This window comes from Podarcis erhardii (genome assembly GCF_964252035.2).
Source record: "Podarcis erhardii genome assembly, chromosome: 3".
NCBI lineage: Eukaryota > Metazoa > Chordata > Lepidosauria > Squamata > Lacertidae > Podarcis > Podarcis erhardii.
Window position 1 is genome coordinate 112012395 of NC_138507.1, and position 25086 is coordinate 112037480.

General features: G+C 42.7%; 1 protein-coding gene across 2 annotated transcripts in view; it reads right to left on the reverse strand.

Moving 5' to 3' along the window:
- The window catches only part of PSME4 (proteasome activator subunit 4), an 81289-nt gene that overhangs the window by 3158 nt on the left and 53045 nt on the right, over positions 1–25086 (reverse strand). For both annotated transcript variants that reach the window (XM_081854450.1, XM_081854451.1), the window contains 15 exons: positions 23543–23672; positions 21825–21906; positions 20818–20971; positions 18940–19009; positions 17531–17656; positions 15395–15547; positions 14029–14133; positions 12393–12484; positions 11169–11300; positions 10152–10360; positions 9588–9673; positions 6664–6792; positions 5435–5590; positions 1796–1958; positions 461–594 (listed from right to left, as the gene is read on the reverse strand). In XM_081854450.1, coding sequence (XP_081710576.1) covers positions 461–594; positions 1796–1958; positions 5435–5590; positions 6664–6792; positions 9588–9673; positions 10152–10360; positions 11169–11300; positions 12393–12484; positions 14029–14133; positions 15395–15547; positions 17531–17656; positions 18940–19009; positions 20818–20971; positions 21825–21906; positions 23543–23672 — 1921 coding nt within the window. The remainder of the gene's footprint in view (positions 1–460; positions 595–1795; positions 1959–5434; positions 5591–6663; positions 6793–9587; positions 9674–10151; positions 10361–11168; positions 11301–12392; positions 12485–14028; positions 14134–15394; positions 15548–17530; positions 17657–18939; positions 19010–20817; positions 20972–21824; positions 21907–23542; positions 23673–25086) is intronic.

The window sequence follows — 25086 nt, forward strand, 5'->3', positions numbered from 1 at the left end:
TCCCCCAACAAAATTTAAAAATTTGGCTTTGTAATTTGGAATTTATATGATGTGATTTAATTTGATGTGATTGGCCAGTTAATAAAAATTATTTTAAAAAACAAATAAATAAACAGCGTATTTAAAACAACTAACCTGCGTTGGCAGAGGCAATTTTTTTGTAAAAAAAAATCCATAAGCCAACTTATTCTCAGTTTTCTTTAAGGACTCAGCTATGAATTAGTACAGTGGTACCTCGGGTTACATACGCTTCAGGTTACATACGCTTCAGGTTACAGACCCCGCTAACCCAGAAATAGTACCTCGGGTTAAGAACTTTGCTTCAGGATGAGAACAGAAATTGTGCTCCGGCGGCGCGGCAGCAGCAGGAGGCTCCATGAGCTAAAGTGGTGCTTCAGGTTAAGAACAGTTTCAGGTGAGAAAGCCTTGCTGCCAGGGGGTGCAGTAAGAGGGCTCTTACCTCAATAGGCTGAGGATCATTCAGATGTGCACTAAGGTCCATTAAAAGCTGAGGCATCCAGGTGGGCACATCGTAAGGACTGGATAAAATGCACGCGCTAAGTCCCAGCACACCAGCATGGCGCTTCACCAAATCTGCAACAGAGAAAGTCATTGATGCTTTCTATGTACAAGAAACAAAACATTGTGTTTGTATGTGTGTGTTGGGGGGAAAGGGCCCTTTCTTTCTAAAGATTTCCTATAAAATGGGTCTACTATACAATGGCTGATAGCTGATACCTTACTCACAACGTTTCAGGTGGCTGGAGTAAACTTAACAAGGCCTCCCCGGCTGACCTCAAAAGTAATAATAATTATTATTATTATTTGTACCCCGCCCATCTGGCTGGGTTTCCCCAGCCACTCTGGGCAGCTTCCAACAAAGATTAAAAATACATTAAATGTCACACATTTAAAACTTCCCTGAACAGGGCTGCCTTCAGATGTCTTCTAAATGTCAGGTAGTCGTTTATCTTTTTGACATCTGATGGGAGGGCGTTCCACAGGGCGGGCGCCACTACCAAGAAGGCCCTCTGCCTGGTTCCCTGTAGCTTTGCTTCTCGCAATGAGGGAACCAGCAGAAGGCCCTTGGCGCTGGACCTCAGAGTCTGGGCAGAACGATGGGGGTGGAGACGCTCCTTTGGGTATACTGGGCCGAGACCGTTTCAGATCTCCCTTTCTTTTCTTTGATGGAAGGGAGGGTTTGGGGCTCCTTGGAGTAGTACAGTATCCCTTTAGACTCTCCACAAGTCAAAGCAGAAAGGGAAAAGGGAGATCTGAGCTGCATATGACTTTTCAGTCCTTTCCCAACAGCTCCTGCACTTCCAAGTTTAGTGGCAGATGGAAAGCAGAAACAGCAGGCAAAAAACAAACGAACACCACCTAAGTAGCAGGCTGTTCCCAATTAACATGCCTCACTGCATTGCAGTACAATCGAGTAGCTTGAAAGCACATAAGCATAAGCTGCTGAGGAGCCCACCTGTGTGCTCACAAGCCCCCTAAAACTTCATGCTTCTAGCTTCCTCCTCCTCCTTCCTGCTCCTCTTGGCAAAGTATCATCAATTGTGAATTTGAGTTGAGTTTACTCTGGTTTGGTTCTCCCGGCCTCAGTCACTGCGCCCGTGTTGCCTTCCTGTTTCCTAAACCAGCAGACTGACACGTCCAATGCAGCACCCTTTTCCACTGCTTTGGACTGAAACCATTTCCAGCGGTGGTGAACTAGTCTCAGGCATGTGAGGACACCAAAGCCTGGACAAAGACAAAGACCCTCTTAAGAAGCCATCATGTATGGCTTTACCTGCAGGAGGAATGGTATCCACCACTGTGCTGAGGTCTCTTTTCCTCTTCTTCGGGAGCCTCCTCTTACAGAGCTGCTCAAAGTGAGTCTGCAGGGGGTCATCAATCACCAGGAAGTGGCACTGGAGCAAGCCGCTCAATGTGGTGGCCGCCATCTCTCTCACCTAGGGATGAACGAGGAAACCAGTTACTCCACTGAACAAGTCTGGTCGACAAGTCATCATTTGCTCCACTGCGATATCTTTTTCAAATGACCCCGTAGTAATTCATGATTTCAATGGTTGGCTTGCTTGGTATTCCTTGCTGTAGGAGTTCCCGCATTGAATTCAGCTGCAAACGCAAATTTTAACATATGCGACGGGATGTCAATGAAAGCGGTTTGGTGGCGAGTTTGCTCACTCCGCGGCCACGTCTTCTGACCCGGGGGTCTGTTAGCACTTCACCTCTCAGCTCAGCAGTGTGTGTTTAAGAATGGGCTCTATAGGCTCATTGCTTAACACAAATTTGAGTAAGGTAAAGGTAAAGGACCTCTGACAGTTAAGTCGAGTCATAAACAACTCTGGGGTTGCGGCGCTCATCTCGCTTTACTGGCTGAGGGAGCCAATGTTTGTCCGCAGACAGTTTTTCCGGGTCATGTGGCCAGCATGACTAAGCTGTTTCTGGCGAAACCAGAGCAGCACACGGAAACACTGTTTACCTTCCGCCGGAGTGGTACCTATTTATCTACTTGCACTTTGACGTGCTTTCGAACTGCTAGGCTGGCAGGAGCTGAGACCGAGCAACAGGAGCTCACACCGTCGTGGGGATTCGAACCGCCTACCTTCCAATCGGCAAGCCCAAGGCTCAGTGGTTTAGACCAAAGCGCCACCCGCGTAGTATAAAAATGAGAAGAAGTTGATCTCAAGTGCCTGTTAACTTCCTATGCTCATTTATTACGGGGTCTGCAGGCTGACTTTGAGCTTTATAGAACTTTAGAATATTATGTTTAAGGGTATAATTTAATGTGCTGGTTTGGATGCAGAGTGTTGGCAGGTGCTTGTACTCTGGAGTGCCAGTCGCAAATGTGCCAGCGGATATCAACTTCTGAATAGCGTTAAACTACGTGTTTTAGATTCTTTACCTTTTATCACTTATACGGGGATTTAAGGAGTGGCGCACGACATGATCAGAGCAATTGGAAATCTAACAGGAGTCTGGAGAGGAGGAAATTGCAATAGTTTAGGCAACAGAGGCCCAGATCACACCAGGGATCTCTGAGAGAGCAGTTTCAAAACAGCGGGCAGGAACTAGATTGAAGGATGCATGAGCAGAGCTAGAGGAAAAGTCAAGGCAGTGGGAGTAAGAAGGGGCTCTGGGGATTTGGAAGTGAAGCATAGAAAGGGGTCAGACTGATAGTGGATAGGGAAGGTGGGTGGTTTGAGAACGGGGAAAACAGTAGCATATTTGAAAGTACAGTCGTACCTTGAACATCTTGGTACTTGGGACGTTTTGGCTTCCAAATGCCGCAAACCCGGAAGTGAGTGTTTCAGTTTGCGAACGTTATTTGGAAGCCAAACGTCCCACAGGGCTTCTGATTGGCTGCAGGAGCTTCCTGCAGCCAACCAGAAGCCGCGCTTTGGTTTCTAAATGTTTTGGAAGTCGAACAGACTTCCGGAACGGATTCCATTCCACTTCCAAGGTACGACTGTAGTTAGAAAGGAGCCAGAAGAAAGAGAAAGAGGGAATTTCACAGGAGGAAGACACACCATTAATTATTGGGGAAGACAAGGTCAAGACAGTGCCCAAGGAAGTAGGAAGAAGGGACTTCATCCAAAGAATAAAAGCCTCACAGAATGAATTTGAAAAGGTTAGGAAGCAATGGGATGTGGGAAGGGCAGGGGCTGGAACAGGCAGGATTTGGAAATAATGAGTCCCACCCCAAGAACACGGCTGCCAGGTGAGGAGAATGGTATATGGGGGGCATTCAAAGGGGAGAGCAGCTTTTCTTTATGATACCTTCTATTTAAATCAAAGCTGAGAACCAAAATGCTGGGAAGGAGGAAGGAGATAGGGGAGATCCACTGTTTCCCTCACCCTAAACAACCATGCCAGGCACAACCTAGCCTCTCCTTGATGGCAGAAGCTGCTCTTGTCTTTATGTAACACACAAACACACACACACACACACAGAGCGCGCAAAACAGCACTGGAGTAACAAGTAAGCACCATTTTAGGGCTTGCCAGAGCAGGGCAAGGAAACGCAAGATTACCACCACCGCAAGATTTGAGGTTCCCATGGTAACCAGGTCACAAGAGATTACACACAAGGAGGCGCTTTGCCGATCTGTACTGCTGTTTTGCAAGAACGTACTATTCATCTGGCGATTTGCAAATTTGCTCTACAAATTAGTTCCGCAAGTCTGCATTGCTGCTAAAGAGGGAACAGCAAACAGCGGGGGGTGTTTGCTTGTTTTAGACGGCAGGATAAATGTTCCAACGAACAGTGGTAAAAGGATGCTAGTAGCATTCATAGGATGCAAGCAGAACTCATGGCTATGTAACATTGAAGCAGGAACCAAAGACTGCTTCAAATTCAAAACACCGCTTCCTGCAGCAGTTAGGTCACTAGCAAACCTGCTTCAGGAACTACCATTTTGGGAAACAAAATGTTTCAGAAACTATTATAAACAACAGTAAAGTTGCCCTGGTAACCTATCGCTCGGTTCATTTGCTTCCATAAATGGTTATTTCACTCACACATGAACAATGTTGTATTTGCAGCTTCTGTTTCATACAATCAAAATATCGCATGAGAGCACTAGCAACCATAAAACAAACTTATGCTGACCTCTTAAATATACAGTAGATACCGTATTTTTTTGCTCTATAAGACTCACTTTTTCCCTCCTAAAAAGTAAGGGGAAATGTGTGTGTGTCTTATGGAGCGAATGCAGGCTGCTCAGCTATCCCAGAAGCCAGAACAGCAAGAGGGATTGCTGCTTTCACTGCGCAGCAATCCCTCTTGCTGTTCTGGCTTCCGAGATTCAGATTTTTTTTTTCTTGTTTTCCTCCTCCAAAAACTAGGTGCGTCTTGTGGTCTGGTGCGTCTTATAGAGCGAAAAATACGGTAATTAAAAATGCATTCAGTGCCTGGGCAAAGTAAAAGACAATGCTATATCAGAGAAAAGGAGGAATGTCATGACAAAACAGCATGACAAAAGCGAGGCATATTCAGGGCCCTCTGGTTTCAAAGGGGAAGACTTAAGCATATGCTGGCCTGATGGTAGCAGCAAAGAGTGTAGTTGGTAAAATTGGTAAATTGAATGGACCTTTGCAGGGCAAATGTAAGAAACAATAATGGAAAAGCTTTTGTGTTGCTGAAATGGACAAGCTAGCTAGAATAATACAGGTGTGAAATGAACGTGGGAAACGTAATAAACTACTACCAAGTGTTTTCTGCTGATAATTTATGGTTTTTGCAGTGTTTGGTTCATATATGGATCATATTACCTAATTCTTCCACCAAGATCAACAGAACTTTTAAAAGTGATTAAACTTTGGGCAGGATGGTGCCCCGTTACCTACGAAGCTCAACTTTTATTTTGCAAACATGGATTTTTCACAGGCTGTCAAGAAATGCAAGCACAGGTATATTGTTCACCTCAAGCTGTTCATCTTCTAGCAGTCTTATAATCAGCCATCTGATGTCATTTACCGCTTCTTCATTGTTTAGGAAGATAAAAAGATTATAAAAAACCATGGTCTGGAGGTAGGTTAGCACTGTGTACCTAGCATGCCAGGAACTATTCTTTGCTGTCTGCAAAATAACAAAATGGCAGCAGTTAGAAAAAATAAACAGGCAATTCTTCAAGTGGAATCAAGGATCAGCCTGCATTTAAACCACCATACAGAGAAAGCAAAAACTCTCCATAGCTACATTTCAGAATTTATCTACAAGTAGACATAGCAGGTCTTTTGCTCTAATGCTCATGTCTCCTAACGCTCACTCCTATTTCCATGCCCAATCCCCTCTCCTTAATTCCTCAGATGACAGCTTAACGTCTGGGCTTGTTGCTGGCATCCGTCTGTCTAAAGAGACAATGGAGTGTGGCTCTAGGGGTGAAGTCAAACCACTGGGTTAGCCATTGGGTTGGTGCCCTTGCTTGGATTGTCCAGTTCATTAATGGCATGAACCCTGTAAAGGTGGGGTAGAATTCAGTAGGTCTCCATGAGCAGAGGCAGCAGAGATGCACTGCACCCCACAGGGAATATTAATAATAATAATAATAATAATAATAATAATAATAATAATAATAATAATAATTTTATTTATATCCAGCCCTCCCCAACCGAAGCCGGGCTCAGAGCCGCTAACAACAATAAAAGGAACACAGCATTCTAAAATCAATTCATTTTAAAATCAATTCAAAATCAAATTAATGGCAACCATTGGGCTAGAGTTCTGTGAGGAATACCAAAGGAGGGGGTCAGACTGTGCCTCGGCCAAAGGCCTGGTGGAACAGTTGTCTTGCAGGCTCTGCGGAAAGATGTCAAGTTCCGCAGGGCCCTAGTCTCTTGTGACAGAGCGTTCCACCAGATCGGGGCCACAGCTAAAAAAGCCCTGGCTCTGGTTGAGGCCAGCCTAATCTCCCTGTGGCCCGGGATCTCCAAGATGTTATTGCAATAAACAGGTCTTCCCTCCACACGCATACCACCTGCTATAGGGATGGCGATTTTGGTAGTCATCAAATAATTCAAAATTTTATAGGAGACTCCCCCCCCCCCAGTATTGAGGCAGAAGGCATTTACTGTCAACAGTTGCCTCGAGGGAATGCTGACACCACGAAATATGCTTTTGTTGTTTCCGCAGCTTAAGAAAGCTCCACGTACTTGTTTTAGCACCTGAAGTACCAAAGGCACTTGTTGAGGGTACAGCAATCCCTGAGACATTAACGACAAGCACATCTTAGCATCTCTCTTAAGTTCATCGTAGCTGTTGTCATTTTCTACAGGTGCGATCTGTGGAAGGAAGAACAGGAAAGGTGAGTGGCCACAGGCTGAAGACAACAGCCAAAGAAGGCTTCTTTTTTGTAAAATGAATAAAATGCAGGACAACAACGGGGGAATGCCACAGAGCTTTTCAGCTTCTCCAACTAAAAAGATGGGATCAATGAAATACTCAAGCCTAAAGCCCCTAAATGTTGTATTGAAGTACATTCACAAAATAATCAACAGCTGAAGTGTGCTGCTTGTTTCGCTATGAATATGCCTGCTCCAAGGACACTGAGTAGATGTCACTACTATGATCTTCAGGTGTTATATAAATTTAATAAAGAATAATAATATTTGGCTCTGAGAATCTAGAAATATACAGGGATTTGGACAATAAAATTGAGATTTTAAAACTTTAAAGGGAGGAGAAATTACCTCCCTGAAATACTGCTGTATTATCTGCCTAATCCCCTTAACTGAAACAGGACTTAAATAGGACAAGTGTTTGGTGGATTGCTCCCAGAAATGGCAACCTTTGGTGGGTTTCCTCTGAAGCAGACAAAGAAATGAACATATGCATTGAATTTTCAGCAGTATTAAACCTGAAAAGACTTCCCTAGCTCAAGGCTTGTCATCTTTTACAATTGGGCAGCAAGGGTGAGTTATGGCAATTTTAAAAATACAATATTGAAAATAGTTCTAAACAAATTACAGTCGCAAGAGTGGATAATGAAAAACCACAGGCAGTGCCTCATCAAGCCCATCTTGCCCTTAGGGAAGCAGAGAACTGAAGAGCTGTACAATCTCCTAAAGAAATAGATGTCTTTCAATTTCACTGCAATTTTGTGCCAATCTTTGGTATACTGCTTTGTGAGCCCCACCTGAAAAGAGTACATAAATACCTTAAACCAGTCAATCAAAGAGTAGGTGTAAAAGCCAAAATAAGACAAATAATTTCTCTCAATAGATAAACTGGATGTAAAAAGAACTGTTTTAGGCAGAACCTGTTAGTACGGCATGAGTTTCTATGTGTATTTAGACAGAGAGCAGTTGAAAACAAAGAGTTACTTTAAGTATTATGTTGTTCCCCAAGGTGGCTATCACCTATGGAGGCTAAGGCTCTGAAAAAACTCAATATGGAGGCCAAGTGGCCGAAATATTGGGAGATACTAGAACAAGATCGAGACACATTGAGATTGCAGAGTTTTGAGAAACTAAAAGATAAAGTGCGAGATTGGTTACATTATCATCAAATTAGAGAGGCCTTTAACTTGGATAAAAAAATTGGCTTCCAGGTGGAAAAATCGAAATTAGAAACAGAATTGTTAGAACCTAAAACTAAGATACTTTTGAGAATGTACAACTTGCTGTTAAAATGGAATACTCAGGATGAAACAGTTAAATCAGCTATGATTAAATGGGCACAGGACATTGGTCATAACATTATGTTTGCTGACTGGGAAAAGTTGTGGACCACTGATATGAAGTTTACGGCATGTGATGCCTTAAGAGAAAATATTATGAAAATGATCTATAGGTGGTACATGACCCCAGTCAAGCTTGCAAAAATTTATCACCTGCCTGATAACAAATGCTGGAAATGTAAAGAAACTGAGGGAACATTCTTTCACCTTTGGTGGACATGCCCAAAGGTTAAGGCCTTCTGGGAAATGATATATAATGAATTAAAAAAGGTATTTAAGCATACCTTTCCTAAGAAACCAGAGGCCTTCCTTTTGGGCATTGTCGGCCAATTGGTGCCAAAGAAAGATGGAACACTTTTTTTGTATGCAACAAGTGCAGCAAGAATACTCATCGCAAAGTATTGGAAGACACAAGATTTGCCCACTTTGGAAGAATGGCAAATGCAAGTGATTGATTATATGGAATTGGCAGAAATGACTGGCAGAATCCGAGACCGGGGAGAAGAGAACTGGAAGAAGTTCAAAGAATATCTCCAAAAACACTGTAAAATGTTTGAATGTTAAAATGATGTTGGATATAAAGATAATATGGCATCAGTGACATGGTAAAAAGAAATATGTAAAAATGTTTTGAGAAAAAAGGGGTAAGACCAGAGTATTATTATGTTGAGACTAAACAAATGATATAAGGGATTAAGTTATAAAGAACATGTGATAAATGGTCTTAAAAGGAAAGGAAACCAAAGGCATAATAGGTTGAAATGTATAATAGGGTATAAGATTGGAAAGAGGGCAGGAAATTGCTGAACTTGATTGTGTAAAGGGGAACACAGAAAAGGGAGATGTGAGGAAGTCAGGAAAGAGGGTTATAAAGACAGTAAGCAAGAAATAATTTTTTCTCTGTTTTTTGTTTTTTTTCTGATTATCTTCACTTTTTTCATTTTTGGTCTGTGCTGTTTTTGATTGTCTTTTTCTTTTGTTTTTTCTGATTGTGATATTTGTTTTATTATGCAAAACCTTAATAAATATTTATTTAAAAAAATTAAGTATTATGTTGTTGTTTCTAACAAACTTTTCATACTTGAGAAATGGAAGAAATGCTTGAAGAAAAATAAACGCAAGTGTAAAGCTTCCTTAAATTTGAAAAAAAAAGAAAAAAGATTTATCTGCTTCCACTGATATGCTTTTGAACTGCGAGGTTGGCAGAAGCTGGGACAGAGCAGCGGGAACTCACCCTGTCGCAGGGATCCGAACTGCTGACCTTCCAATCGGCAAGCCCAAGAGGCTCAGTGGTTTAGACCACTGCGCCACCCGGGTCCCGCTATTTGTCAAGCATTGTTGATTTAATGTGTTCAGAAATTACCTCTGAAGCCTAAAGAGAACTAACAAACCACGTACCTTGAAAAACAACGGCAAGAGCTGAAGCTGTTCCGCAACAGCTGTGGAAAAGGCTCTCCCCGCACTTGCCATCAACCACTTCAGAACTGTCGAAGGCAGAAGAAAGGCAAACATAATAGCTTGGCACAAGGTCAAACAGAGCACAGCAAGACACAGGCATGGTTCAAACTAATCTTTTCCAACTATCAGCTACCTTAAAGACACAATGGTCGATATTGCCCATTTGATAATGAATTTAAAATATTGTTAGTAGTACAAACAGGAATTATTTGGATTGTCATGTTATGTATTATTCTCTTGCTGCATTTTGAAATTACCATTCATTCATTTAAAAGCATTTATAAATTTCTTAATATTTTAAAAATCTCCCTGAGTGAGGCACAATATGAAAACAATCAATATTAGGCTGCTTGTTGTAATTATGCACCTGATTTGCTGCCGTGATTTGAGTTATTTTGGGTGACACTCATGTGGAAAAGCAGAATGCACATTGAAACAATAACTCTCAAATAAGTACAGCCAGGCATTTAATTTGGTGTGCACAAGTTTAGCACAGGCACTTACTGGTTTTCAAGAGTTTAATGCCCTGAGTTCGCTCATCTTCATCTCCGACTCCATTCTCTTCCATAACATGATTCTGAATTTCTTCATCCACTTCCGTAAGGGGTTTGAGTTTTTCAAGTATTCGGGAAGTGAACTCATGGACATGGGGAGATTTTGTTGGAGCGGTATTTGGTAAGGAAACATCTATCATGAAGATGTATGTCAGAACGCTACACGAAAGAAAATGAAGTATACACATTTAGTATTTTCCTTTAAACCCTGTTTAAAGAAAAGCGTTCACAAATTTGTTACAGAAATTTCCATTCATTCTAGTTCCTGGGGAGAATCTGACAGCTTCCTTAGAAATCTAATGGCTAAATAATACATTCACAAGAGTCACACAGTAGAGCCTTCTTGAGTGCGTTCAGATTGTTACGTGAGAAGGGGGTTGTACGTTTGAATGCTCCGTGTAAAAAAGGTCCTTTCGTGAGGAGCTAGCATCTCAGAGAGAAGAATACTAGCTTAGCCTGATGTGCTAATTTTCTATGAATAGAAGGTTTTGTTGTTGTTGAGGTGGGGCATTTAATCATACAACCTCCAGCATTCTGAAGGAAATACATATTAATATTTGACTTTGAGGGCCTTCTGGCAGTTCCCTCACTGCGAGAAGTGAGGTTACAGGGAACCAGGCAGAGGGCCATCTCGGTAGTGGCACCCGCCCTGTGGAACGCCCTCCCATCAGATGTCAAGGAAATAAACAACTATCTGACTTTTAGAAGACACCTGATGGCAGCCCTGATTAGGTAAGTTTTTAATGTTTGGTGTTTTCTTGTGTTTTTGTATTTTGCTGGAAGGCGCCCAGAGTAGCTGCAGCAACTCAAGTCAGATGGACAGCATATAAATAGTAAAATTACTATTGCTAGTATACCATATTTAAGGCTGCTGCCTGACAAGGTCACAACCCAAAGGGTGAGAGCTCCCAACCTCTGGCTTTCAGCTGAGGGCCTAAAAACTATGCACGGACTTGAGAACACTAACCTTCCTATCCTCTCTCGGACATTTTTGTAAACTTGGGTGAGTTTCGGCTCTAGGTACTTCAGCAATCTGTGTAGCAGCTCTGGTACTCGCCATTCTTGCTGTGCAAGACCTCCTTGCAGGACATACAGTCGACTAGGAAGGGGCAGGGGAATGGGGAGGGGAGTGGGGAAAGACAAAAAGACACAGTAAGGTCATAACTTAGGGAAGCACACCTTTATCACCACCCAAAGACCCCAAGGCATGACACAAACAATTCTCTTACACTGACTTAATTTTTTGCTTACAATAAACCAAGGGAACTAGCAACAGGCATAGGCAAACTCGCCCTGCCAAATGTTTTGGGACCACAACTCCCATCATCCCAAGCTAACAGGACCAGTAGTCAGGGATGATGGGAGTTGTAGTCCCAAAACATTTGGAGGGGGAAGTTTGCCTATGACTGAACTAGCGGCAGCTCATATAGTTAAAAGGGGTGGGAGGAGAATGGCCATAGGAACACCTTCGCTGGAAATGAAAACCACCAAAATTGCAGTAGTACAACCTGCACGGATATTAAGAATAGTTCCAGCGGCTCTTTAATGGTGTGTGCATGTGCCTGCTTCTGGATGCAGCTTTGTCACTGGAAGTCCAGGCAGCTTCAGTGGCTAGGAGCATCTTTTACCGGCTGCATCTGGTAAGAAAGTCATGACCGTTCCTGGACCGGGAAAGCTTGGCTGTGTTAGTTCATGTACTGGCTATTTCAATACAGTGGTACCTCTGGTTGCGAACAGGATCCGTTCTGGAGGCCGGTTCGCAACATCAGAAGAGCCCAACCCGCAGCGGCGCATCTGCGCATGCACGGGTTGCGATTCACCGCTTCTGCACATGACGTCATTTTGCGCTTCTGCGCATGTGAGAGCGGCGAAACCTGGAAGTAACCCTTTCCGGTACTTCCGGGTCGCCGCGGGACGCAACCTGAAAGAACGCAACATGAAGAGGACGTAACATGAGGTATGACTGTATTGGATTACCGCAGTGCACCCTATGTGGGGCTTGATCCTGAAGCAATTACTGCTGAATGCTGTGGTGCAACAGCTGACAAGAGTGAGAACCTGTCAGCACGGGAACAATCTGTTCTGTATAAATATGAGCCCCACTGTCTTCCACACTTTGGCCTACGACAAATAGGCAAAATTATTAATTTTTACCATTATTATTATTATTATTATTATTATTATTATTTACCATGCATCAACAAATGATCCTCCTTCGCCACTCAACGGAGACTCCAACAACAATTCAAACAACCAGTGCAATTTTCGAGGGTCCCTGCTCTCCTGTATTAACAATTTTAAAAGGCAAAAGGGGCAAAATGATTTCTGGCAAGTGAAATCTTGGTAAAGCTTTCTGAAAGACAATTCAATATCAAACATTTGTGCTGTTAAAAGAGTGGGTTCTATTGCATAACGACGTGTTGTTGTTTTTTAAAAAAAGCAAGCAAGAAATAAAAATCCAGACAGAAACCATCATAAAAAGAAAACACTGCAGCTCCAAAATGCCAGCTTGTATCAAATGTTCTTTTTGCCCTGAGCACATATCCTTTTTGTCTCTGAGGAATGCTAAAGCTTTGATCTAAGCCTTATTGCCAATCCTAAGCAGGTTACTCAGAAGTAAGTGTCACTAAGTTCAATGGTATTTATTCCCAACTTAAGAGTGCACAAAACCCCATCCCTGGGCTATAATTACAGATTTGCTAGGGAGTAAGACCAGAAGCAAGACTTACTTCTGAGTAAACAGCCAGAGGGCTGAATCACAGGTCTTCAAAAGTTTTCATCCCAATTTCTATGTTCATGTGAAAATTAAGACTCAGCAGCCACAGCTGTAATTTCCTGTCTAACTAAGGCACTATTTCCCCCGATGGTCACAGGACGAGCCAGAGAGACCCAATAATTAGATAGCAGCTTTCTCTTGGATTCCATAACACGTCACATTTGCAGCACCCCAAAAGAAAAAGAGTCTAAGGCTTGCCCTGTGCACACCAGATGGATTACAGAGAGCAAAAAGAAGAAGTTCAAAGACTACTTGCAGAAACATTGTAAAATTTATGAATGTTAAAATGATGTTGGATATAAAAACAATATGGCATTAGTGCCAAAGTTAGAAAGAGCATGCAAAAATGAATTAAGAAAAGGGTGAAAGATTAGAACTATATTATGTCAAATTTAAATAACATGGTATAAGTGATTAAGCTATAAGGAATATGTAAGAACGAATCAAAAAGAGAAGAAAGAGTGGAGACATAATAGGTCAATTTACATAATTAACAATGAGAATTGAAAGAGGGCAAGGATTTGTTGAACTTGATTGGGCAAATGGGAACAGAAAAAGGGAGGTGTGAGGAAGTCAAGAAACAGGGCTAAATAAGTATAAAGTTAAAAATTTGATTTTTTTTCTTTTTTCTGTTTTTTATTATCTTTTTTGATGTTTTATTGTGTATTCTTTGTTTACTTTTTGTGTATGTTTGCTATGTTTGTTTTCTTTTTCTATGTTGTATGTATGTATGTGCTTTTTTTGTAAAACCTTAATAAATATTTTATTAAAAAAAATACAGAGAGCAAAAATGACTGCAAAGGGGAGAGGGACGGAGAAAGTGGGAGCAAAAGTGAAGAAGACTGAGAAGACACCATGCCCTATAGCAACCTGAGCTACAGGGCAAGCTGTGACAGAACCACCTAAGAACTGAAGAGTTCCTCCCATACCTCAGAATAAAAAGGAAGAGGCTTGGTACCCACCTCGCTGAGGAATAAGAAGAGTGAAGAACTATAGCACTTGTATTTTTTTTTAGATGCAGCAAATTAAAAAGGAAACATGCAGGACTTACACATGACGTTGCTATACAGGTACCCCAGTCGTTGTAGGTTTCTACTGTTATGTTGGATAAAGCTGTCCTAAGAAGCGGACAAAGAACTTTCCAGAGGTTCTCTACCTGTACAAAAAGGGAGAACAGGCAAAGAAATCATGAGAAGTACATAGAAGAGTTTGGATTTGATATCCCGCCTTTCACTCCCTTTAAGGAGTCTCAAAGCGCCTAACATTCTCCTTTCCCTTCCTCCCCCACAACAAACACTCTGTGAGGTGAGTGGGGCTGAGAGACTTCAGAGAAGTGCGACTAGCCCAAGGTCACCCAGCAGCCGCATGTGGAGGAGCGGAGATGCGAACCCAGTTCCCCAGATTACGAAATTACCGCCCTTAACCACTACACCACACTGGCTCTCCAGTGCACGGCCGACCAGCCCACGAGGCTAGGCAAGGCGGCTGTCGCAAGTGGCACCCACCATCCTCATTTCATCTCAGGTGCTGAAACACCTTGAGCCACTCTGCTGTACATATGACACATGGACTCTCTCTTAGCACTGCTGCTGTATTTTTATGTTTTGTTTTCTTGCATACTGCACAGATACTGCTTAAGTTCAAGCTGTCGCAATTAAAAAAACTCAACAAAATTTAATTTATTACAAGGATGTGGCTAGTATGGAAATCTGAAACAGAGTTCCTGTCAGAATCTCTGCAGCCTAAGATTTGGAGGAACCCAAAACCAAGAACACAGAATCCTTAATATTTTGGGCCAATGGCCAACCTTAAAGGATCAGAGAATAAACAGCAGTTCATTCTTAATCTCAGCTACTCATGATTCTGATACTAAGGGGTAAATATAATTTAGCAATTCCATGTATTTATTTAGGAAATCCCAGAAACCAATGAATATCAATGTACAACTTTTAGACTGGGGTGGAGCAGGCTTCAAAAAAAGCAATGATGTCTTTGAAAGTTTAAAACTGGTATTATTTATATACTATTCTTCCTCAGGAATTCAAGGTAGCTTTTCTAACTTTTCTAACCACCTTGGGATTTCACAGGTTTTTATTCTGTGTGCACTGGTTTTAATTATTGCATTTTATTTTGTTCTACACCACCCTGTGACACTTATGATGAAGTGCAGTATAAAAAATAACTTAAATAAATATAGGTTATATTCAACAAAGCGCTGAGAAAGTAGTTCCGTCAGCGCAAGGCTCTCTGGTTGCGCAATGGCCCTTTTCCTAAATCTGTTCTGGGGGTTTCCACAACCCTCTGGATCATATTTGGCAGACAGCGTGGGGGACATGCAGGGGGGGGTGAGAAAGTGGTAATCCTTGTGCATGCGCAGCTATTTCGTTTTTGCAAAAATTAAACAAAGTACACACTACCTTTTCAAATGTCCAGTGCTTAGATCCTCTTATAACACCAGCTATAATTTCAGCTATGCATCGTTGGGGACTTTCGTGAGAATCTATTGCCAAACGTTCTAAGTGGGGTTTCAGTACAGGCAAGAAGGCATCATCAAAGTTTCTGAACAAGCCCTGTTAAAACAAGACTCATGGTTTAGTTTTAAACTCATCACTTTTACACTTTTACGAAAAGGGCTTGCACAACTCCTAACTTAACTGTTCCAGAGTGTTAATTCTAGAAAACGCATGAAAAATATAATCAAAAGGGGTACTTTCCCATCCATTAATACAATGCACACTTTCCAAAGTTGTATTAAAAATAAAATAAGGTGTGCTATAGACATAGATTAGGATATAGTGGTACCTCAGGTTACAAACACCTCAGGTTACAAACACTTTGGGTTACAGACTCCACTAACCAGGAAGTAGTACCTTGGGTTAAGAACTTTACCTCAGGATGAGAACAGAAATCGCACAGTGGCGGTGTGGCAGGCCCCATTAGCTAAAGTGGTACCTCAGCTTAAAAATGGATTCGGGTTAAGAATGGACCTCCAGAATGAATTAAGTTTGTAACCAGAGGCGCCACTGTACTGGTCTTAACTTTAAAAGATGCATAAGCCATGAATGAGAGAAAAGCAACAGTGACCAGTGTTGCAGTTCTGTGCTAAACCCCCCCCCCCCGGAATAAGAGAGAACCCCCCTGCATTTGCACATGCCTACACAGGTGCATGAAATTATATTTTTCAACATTTCCCTCAAAATATATTTGCAAGCAAGCTCCCCAAAAGCATATATTGCCACTTTTATAGGGTCTCTTTTTAAGTGGGCATTCGTCTGCCACAGGAGACAATAGAAAGAATTTGCCATCAGGAAGAATGTCAAACCACTGGAAAGTTAGACCATCTGCTGTGGATATAGAGTCTCTCTCTCTCTGCCCCCCCCCCAAATGTAAGTCTTACAGAAGGCAATGCAATGAATATAAGCAAATGAAAACTCTGGCTCAATACAAGTCAGAAAATAAGCTCCAAAGAGGTAAGCAAAGAGAAGAATAGCGGGGCTAAAGGGGGGGGGGAGGCAACAGACCCATGGACGGTTAAGTCCAGTCAAGGGTGCCTATTGGGTCGTGGCGCTCATCTTGCTTTCAGGCTGAGGGAGCCAACGTTTGTCCACAGACAGCTTTCCGGGTCATGTGGCCAGCATGGCTAAACCGCTTTTGGTGCAACGGGAAACTGTGACGGAAACCAGAGCACATGGAAATGCTGTTTACCTTTCTGCCACAGCAGTGTGCTTTCAAACTGTTAGGTTGGCAGGAGCTGGGACAGAGCAACGGGAGCTCACCCCGTCATGGGGATTCGAACTGCTGACCTTCCAATCAGCAAGCCCAAGAGGCTCAGTGATTTATTTATTTATTTATTTTTATAAAATATTTATTAGGGTTTTTTATAAAAGAAATACAAAGATAATAAACAGCATTGCTTTGTTTTAACAAAATTTCATAACTTCTTTGGACTTCCTCACGTCTCCCGCTCCCACTTACATCGTTAATAAATTTTTTCAAGCAAATTATCATCTTATTTGCAAATTTATAACCACTCAATTCAATATAGTGTAACAATTCTCCAACAAATTTTTGTTTCTCTTAATCTCATTTATCGTCAATTTCCGATCCAATTTAGTGATGGCCAATTATTTATAACCAAGCATCCTTATTAACATTCCTCTAAATCACAATATTTTTGTAGATAAATCTTAAATTTCTTCCAATCTTCTTCAATCCTTTCTTCTCCCAGGTCTCGAATTCTGCCAGTCATCTCCGCCAGTTGCATATAGTCCATCAGCTGCATCTGCCATTCTTCCAGTGTGGGAAGAGGCTCAGTGATTTAGACCACAGTGCCACCTCCCTTTAATAGAGGGGCTAAGGACAACTTCGTCATGGCACTCATTCACAGCTTCATAAACTATGGTTTAGGAGACCTTGGTTCAATTGTCTGAACTGGACCAATATGCGGAATACAGAAATTTAACTGCATGGGTCATATATTATAGAGCTTTTTGCCAAGGATTTTATCATTTTCTAGAAGGTGTAACTAATCCAAGAAATAGATAACTGGTTACCTTGAAGAGGCAAAATCTGCGAGGATTAAATTTATCCTTTCCTTTTCTGTCTTCTAAAGAAAGAAACTTGATTAACTGCTCAACAAATTTTGGATCGGAAAAATGATCATAAATGACCTGTTCCGCCTGTAAAAAAAAAAAGAAGAAGAAACAAGAGCACAATGAAACTAAAAGGCCTTGTTTGGTTCGTACAACAGTCAGGCATCATCCTGGGAAAAAAGTCTGCATAGTTTATGGTCTCAGATATGTGACACCTTAACAAAAACAGGCATTTGGGGTCAAAGGAAACGTTATTCACGAGTGCAGCTCATTTCAAAGCAGCTTCATTTTGTGCAAATACCAATAGAAATCTGGGTTCCTGTGAAATTAATAAGAGCCAGGACATCAGTTGCTGCAACTCAATTGACAACCTTTGAACCAGCCTCATTTTCCCAGGCTCATTAGAAGAACTGCAAGACTTTCAGAATCCTGGCAAGGACAAAATACTCTTACATCTTAAGCTTTGAAAGACCTTGTGTAGCTTTCTACAGCAGTGCTTTTCCTTTTGCTAACTTTCCATCCCCGGTTCAGCAATCATTTTGAGTTGAGAAGACAACCCATATGCTTCATAAACCAGTGTGGTGCACTGAAAACAGGTATAGCTAACATGGTGTGCTCCAGATAATTTTTAGGTCTACATCACCCCTGACTACTGGTGATCCAGGCTGGGACTGATGGGAAATACAGACCAATAACATCTGGAAAGCACCAAGTTGGCTACCTTTGAAGTAAAGTAATAGCCAAAGCATCCATGGGTGGCCAGAAATCATCAACTTTTTTTGAATGGTAAGCTGCTCATCGCTTTTATGGAGAGAAACAAACTGAGTGCCTCCCGACTTGGGAAAGAAAACTGAAGGGCAGGCACAAATGGGAACAAGTAACACTAATTCATGGCAAGCGGTTGCTTATGGCTTCTTTGACATGTGCACTGGGCCACATAAATGAGATTCTATAATGGCCCATGCAAGAACCGCTTCATGTTGCAATTATTGTTAAAAACACACGTGCGACACAGTCAAGAGAACCTGTGTAGCAGCTGCTTTTAACTAATGTTCCCATGAAGGAAAATAATCAAGCTGTTACATTTATCATTTATAAACTGAATCACCATGTGGGGGGGCAGGCAGGCAGGATAATGTGAAACATGATCAGAATAACCATGGAGCTTACCAAAAAGTTATTTGGTGTATAGGGAAGTCATTAGTTGCATTCTTATTTGGCCTAGGTTTCTATGTGGAATCCAGATTACACATTTGGGCTTTGGAATTGTTCAAACATACACAGTCACGACAGGAATAAATATATATATGCTCAAGCTTGAATCAGTCCTAGAAAATACTTTCAGTAGAGTTTTAAAATATCACATTCACCTCTGAAAGCTCATCTCTACTCCTCCCAAGCTTTGGTTGCTCTTCAGCAGAAGCATAAATCTCCATATTTCTAGAAATTGTGAAGAGAAAAATAATAATCAAGATAGGTTTCAATATTTTTGAACAAAAAATGTAGGTACAGCATTTCCTGGGTCATTGTTCCAGTATAGCAATGACAAAGGGAGGCAAGCTTCTACAGAGCTCAAACGTGTTATTTTTTAAAAGGTAGCATTGCCAAATCAAAATTTAGACCCCACCGCAACTCACTGTAGCAAAATGTGTTAGGTAGATAGGTAAGATCAAACTCCAAAGAGCTGAATATGTTTAAAAGGTATATTGGAGAAATAATGTTGCTGCTGCCCCAAAACAAGAATAAGCAGAGTATGTATACTGTTGTATACCAGAAGGAATGTCTTCGCTGGCATCGTTTAGCCCGGACACTGAGGTCCAGTTCCAAGAGTCTTCTGGCGGTTTCCTCACTGCCTGAAGGGAACCATGTAGAGGGCCTGATGCCCTCCCATCAGATGTCATGGAAATAAACAACAACTATCTTAAGAACTTAATTCGTTCTGGAGGTCTGTTCTTAACCTGAAACTGTTCTTAACCTGAAGCACCACTTTAGCTAATGGGGCCTCCCGCTGCCGCTGTGCTGCCATTGCACAATTTCTGTTCTCATCCTGAAGCAAGGTAATATTTCTGGGTTAGTGGAGTCTGTGGTCGGGATGCGGGTGGCGCTGTGGGTTAAACCACAGAGCCTAGGACTTGCCAATCAGAAGGTTGGCGGTTCGAATCCCCGCAACGGGGTGAGCTCCCGTTGCTCGGTCCCTGCTCCTGCCCACCTAGCAGTTCGAAAGCACGTCAAAGTGCAAGTAGATAAATAGGTACCGCTCCGGCGGGAAGGCAAACGGTGTTTCCGTGTGCTCCTCTGGTTCTCCAGAAGCGGCTTAGTCATGCTGGCCACATGACCCGGAAGCTGTACGCCGGCTCCCTCGGCCAATAAGGCAAGATGAAACCCAGAGTCGGCCACGACTGGACCTAATGATCAGGGGTCCCCTTTACCCTTTACCTAGCGGAGTCTGTAACCTGAAGCGTATATAACCTGAGGTACCACTGTATAGGGATGTTTGTAATGCTTGATGTTTTGCTGTGTTTTTATTATGTTGGAAGTCTTCTAGAGGGGCTAGGGCAACCCAGTCAGATGGGCTGGATATACCGTATTTTTCGCCCTGTAGGACGCACCATACCATAAGGCACACCTAGTTTTTTTTGGGGGGGGGGGAATAAAGGGGAAAAAAATATTTTCCCCCCAGGTGCGTGGCTGGGGCGGGGGAGGCCCGAGCTTCCCCCGACCCCAGTCCCCAAACAGGCAGCTCTCTGCAAGCCATGGGAGCCCAGCGCTGGCTCCCGCTGCTTGCGGAGAGGTCCGCGAAGCCTGGACGTGCTGAGCTCAGCACGCGCAGGCTTCGGCATGCAGGCAACTCTCCGCAAGCAGCGGGAGCGCTTCCACTGCTTGCGGAGAGGTCCGCGAAGCCTGCATTCGCCCCATAGGACTCACACACATTTCCCCTTCATTTTTGGAGGGGAAAAAGTGCGTCCTATAGGGCGAAAAATACGGTAAGTACTACTAGTAGTAGTTGTTATACCAGCAAGACAACCGTTAGAAGGCTGTTGACAGAGGCAACAAGGGAGCCTTAAGTCCCGCAATGGGGAACATGTGGCCCTCCACAAATCCTTAAACTCCAACTCCCATCAGCTTCCACTAGCACAACCAGTGGTTCCATGATGATGGAACACCTGGAGGGCTACAGGTTCCCCATCTGTGCCCCAGTCCCTTCCAGGTTCACCAGAGGAGGGGGGACGGGACAAGCCAGTACTTACCGAGGCCAGGTGTAGTAACCCCAGTGTGTTTTCTCCACAAAACGACAGGCCTCCCAAGCTTCTTTAGTCTTTGGTAACCTTGCACTGTCATAATGCAGCCACTGGTTGTCAGGTCTGTCGCCGGCCCTGATCTCAGGAAGCTGAGGGGCTCCACCTGCTCACACACACAAAAAGAGAAAGCAACTGTTATATTATTGATCCTGTGAATCAGTTCCTGTGATTGGAACTATTTTATTTCTTTATCAAATTTATATACCGCCCGTCATCAACAATCAGGTTTTTTTTAAAAACGAAGACAGTCAGTTTTAAGAATCTGTATACATACCATTTCCCCCCACCCTTTTCACATGAATTTCCAGAAGAAATCTGAGAATTCTTGGGCGATCTACATTTTCTATATAAAGGAAAGCCATGCAGTTTGCTTTCAGATGACAATAAAACCACTAAACCTGCATTACGAACCCAACTTCTCTTTACTTCGTCAAATTGAAATAATTAAAACAAAAAACAAGCACAAGTATAAAAAGCCCATCAAAATGTACAATATTACCATGGGCTTTACTGAAAATTAGCTCAATTGTTGCCTTTGTCGCTGAAGAACACCAAGATTTAGCATCTTGGGAAGGTGGTAGGGTTCCATCTTTGGCACTTTAATGGGGACAAAACTCCCTGCAGCAAAGATCTATTGGAAAGATTTTAAGCTTTGATAACCGGCAACTTCTGGAGGGCCCTACATTACCTGGCCCCACTTTCCCTGATCTAGGGTACGATTCAATGAGTGAAGCATGCAACTGTCTCCACCTATCCTCAAGCCGCCATTTTGTTTCCTGCTCTGAATGATAGATCTTAGGGTTCCAGTAGAAAGAAAAATAGATCCTGCAAGCTTGAAATCTGACACCCCCTATATAACACAGTACATAGTTCACATATACACACTAAAAAAAAACTTCATGGGGGGGGGGGGAAGCAACTCGGTGCTTGCAAGCGTTTTTGTTCAGGACACTTACTGATTTGGAACGGGCAGATGGACAACTTCTTGTGAGGCCTCTTCAGCTGCTTGAGGATGCCAGCCACAGCAGAAATCGCCATCTTTTTTGAAAAAAGGAAAAGGAAAGTTTAGCTCATGTGCTTTAAAAATTCAGTGCAAGCAACTGCTTCATTGCTATCTTAAAAAAGAAAGCTGCTCTCCCTTCCTCACGCCCAATATTACAGAACTACGCAAGGAGTGGACTCCTGCCTGTTGATCCAGAGAAAGAAGTGGTGTCCTTCCAAAACAATCTGCACCCACGTTTTCATCCGATCCCAAGGAAAATAACTTTCTGGTTCACTCAGCAGCTTTGAGTAACTGAAAAAGCAAGCATAAAAGCTGGACTCGCCCCCCCCCCTTCACAGCACTAAATTTGACCCACAACTCTTCTTGTTTATTTTCTCCTAATGGTTCACCCTATGCTTCCTGTGGTTCAGTGAGGAAGAGACTAGAGTTCGGTGGAGGAACATGTGTCCTCCATAGGGAAGGCTTAAGGTTGGAGAACCTCTTTTGGACTTTTTGTGTAAAAGGAAAATAAATTAATACGAGTCATTTGGGTTGGAAGATTGTGAAAAGTATTGCCTGACAGAAAGCAGATCAGTTGGATGCCATTCTTGAGTTAATATTTTGAGTACTTTCTTTCATGTGACTGAAAGACAGAAAATCGGAAGTACTTTTTATTTTTCCTTTTTCTCTCATTTCTTTTTCCTATCTTTTCCTTTTCCTTTGCTGTTTCTTTTCTGTGTTCCCCTGTTTTTGTTTTTTATTTAGATTAGCTTCTTTGATCTTATCGTATTATGAAAAAGCTTCAACAAAATCTCATAAACAGAAGGCTCCAGTTTCAATGCCTGGCATCCAACGACCAAGCAACAAATGATGGAAAAGATCTCTCTTTAAGACCCTGGAGAGCCACTGTAAGTTAGAGAAAACTAAAGCTAGTAGTTGTACAATTAGTCTGGCCTAGTGTAAGGCAGATGCCTATGTAACAATTTAAAGGGTAAAGGTAAAGGGAACCCTGACAGTTAAGTCCCATCATGAACAACTCTGGGTTTGCAGCGCTCATCTCACTTTACAGACTGAGGGAGCTGGCGTTTGTCCGCTCCGCAGACAGTTTTTTCGGGTCATGTGGCCAGCATGACTAAGCCGCTTCTGGCACAACGAAACACCAACACCAGAGCAGCGCACGGAAACGCCGTTTACCTATTAATCTACTTGCACTTTTTGGCATGCTTTCAAACTGCTAGGTTGGCAGGAACTGGGACCGAGCAATGGGAGCTCACCCCGTTGTGGGAATTCGAACTGCCGACCTTTCTGATTGGCAAGCCCAAGAGGCTCACTGGTTTAGACCACAGTGCCACCCACGTCCATGATTTAGTAATGATTTACTAAGCCCTAATTCATCCCTTCACTTTGGGCTGCAGTGGAAGTCCAAAAGGGAATGTCAGTGGTGTTAGTTATCCAAAGTGGTTTCCTTTGCACACTGGGCAAATCAGCAAGCCAACATGTGTCCACCAAGTCTGACCTTTGCCCAGGACATGGCAGTGTGGAAGCAAAATGCGTATTAACCTCATTTACAAGAACAGCAGCAGGTATCACTTTGACATGTGCAAAAGCAATCGTGTGACTCTGCCTTTGGGTTAAGAGGAATGGGATCAGCACCGGCAACCAACCATTTAAATCCATTTGCCATTTTCTTACCTTGCGAACCACTAGGGCGTCGTGGTTGAGACATTTCACAAAGAATTTGATGGCTCTCGGAGGCAGCACCCTGTCGTCTCTTAACAGCAGGGACAGAAAACCGACACCAATGTGCTCAAACTTCCAGGGGCTGAGGAGGAAAGGGAGGAAATGGAATCAAATAGCCTTTTGGGACAGAGTGAATGAATGCAGTTATCAAGCACAATTTAGAGCCAAACCAATTCCTCTGGCCACTGTTAACAGCTCTCCACTCCAGCATTTGCACACAAGAGGCCTAACTCTCATTTGCACAACAGCTCTAATTTTAAGGTGGTGTGTGTGGTAGTAGAGATATATGCAATTCTAATATCCACACGATCGCATCTTATATGCATCTAGCTTGCACAATTTCAACTACATGCAGTCGAAGGCCAGCTGTTTGAAACCCCACAAATTAAATGCAGAGTCGTTGTGAGGGGAGGGCCTTACTCAGGAAGCAAGGCTCCCTCATCTCACTGGGACTGGGATGCTTCCACAAGATCTCACAAGAGCATCCCAGGGCTTCTGGAGCCAGCACGCCACTTCTGGAAGCCCCAGGATGCTCACACAGGGGAATAATAAATAATAATAATAATAATAATAATAATAATAATAATAATAATAATAATTTATTATTTCTACCCTGCCCATCTGGCTGGGTTTTCCTTCAAGTATCATGCCACTATGAATTCACTGTAGACATAAGTTCCTATTTCAGATCTTATAGAATTGTATAGGAAGAAGAGACCCCCAGTCATCTAGTCCAACCCCTGCAATGCAGGAATCTCAGCTAGATCATAACATGACTTCATTCTTCAACAGAATTCCAAAAGCTAGTACTATTCAGAGATTCTACTTACGCCTTCTTGTGTCGCATACCTGAGCTAAGCATACTTGGACGGCTTCCAACAAAGTAGTAAAATACAGTACAGTGGTGCCCCGCAAGACGAACGCCTCGCAAGACGGAAAACCCGCTAGACGAAAGGGTTTTCCGTTTTGGAGGCGCTTTGCGAAACGAATTTCCCTATGGGCTTGCTTCGCAAGACGAAAATGTCTTGCGAGTTCCTGCGGGGTTTTTTCCCTCCCCCCCCTTTTCCTAAGCCCTAAGCCACTTATCGGCTGATCCCTAAAAGCCGCTAAACCGCTAATAGCGCTAATCCGCTAAGCTGTCAATGGGCTTGCTTCACAAGACGAAAAAACCGCTATACGAAGAGCCTCACGGCATGGATTAATTTTGTCTTGCGAGGCACCACTGTAGTCTGTTAAACATTAAAAAGCTTCCCTTTTAATGTTCCCTTAAACATTAAAAGCTTTCCCTTCCAAGGGTTTGAGTATACACGGTTTTGCTTATACACTGAACCACTGGAACCGAACTCCTGCGTAAGACTGTAAGATCCGATTAATCATAATATACTTAAAGGCATGGAGTTTCCAAATTTTTTAAAAAATAAATCCCCATAGGGGAAGGAAGATGAAGAATGTCAACAGCATTTGAAGGTCAACACTTCTGCAGCCTTCTATAATGC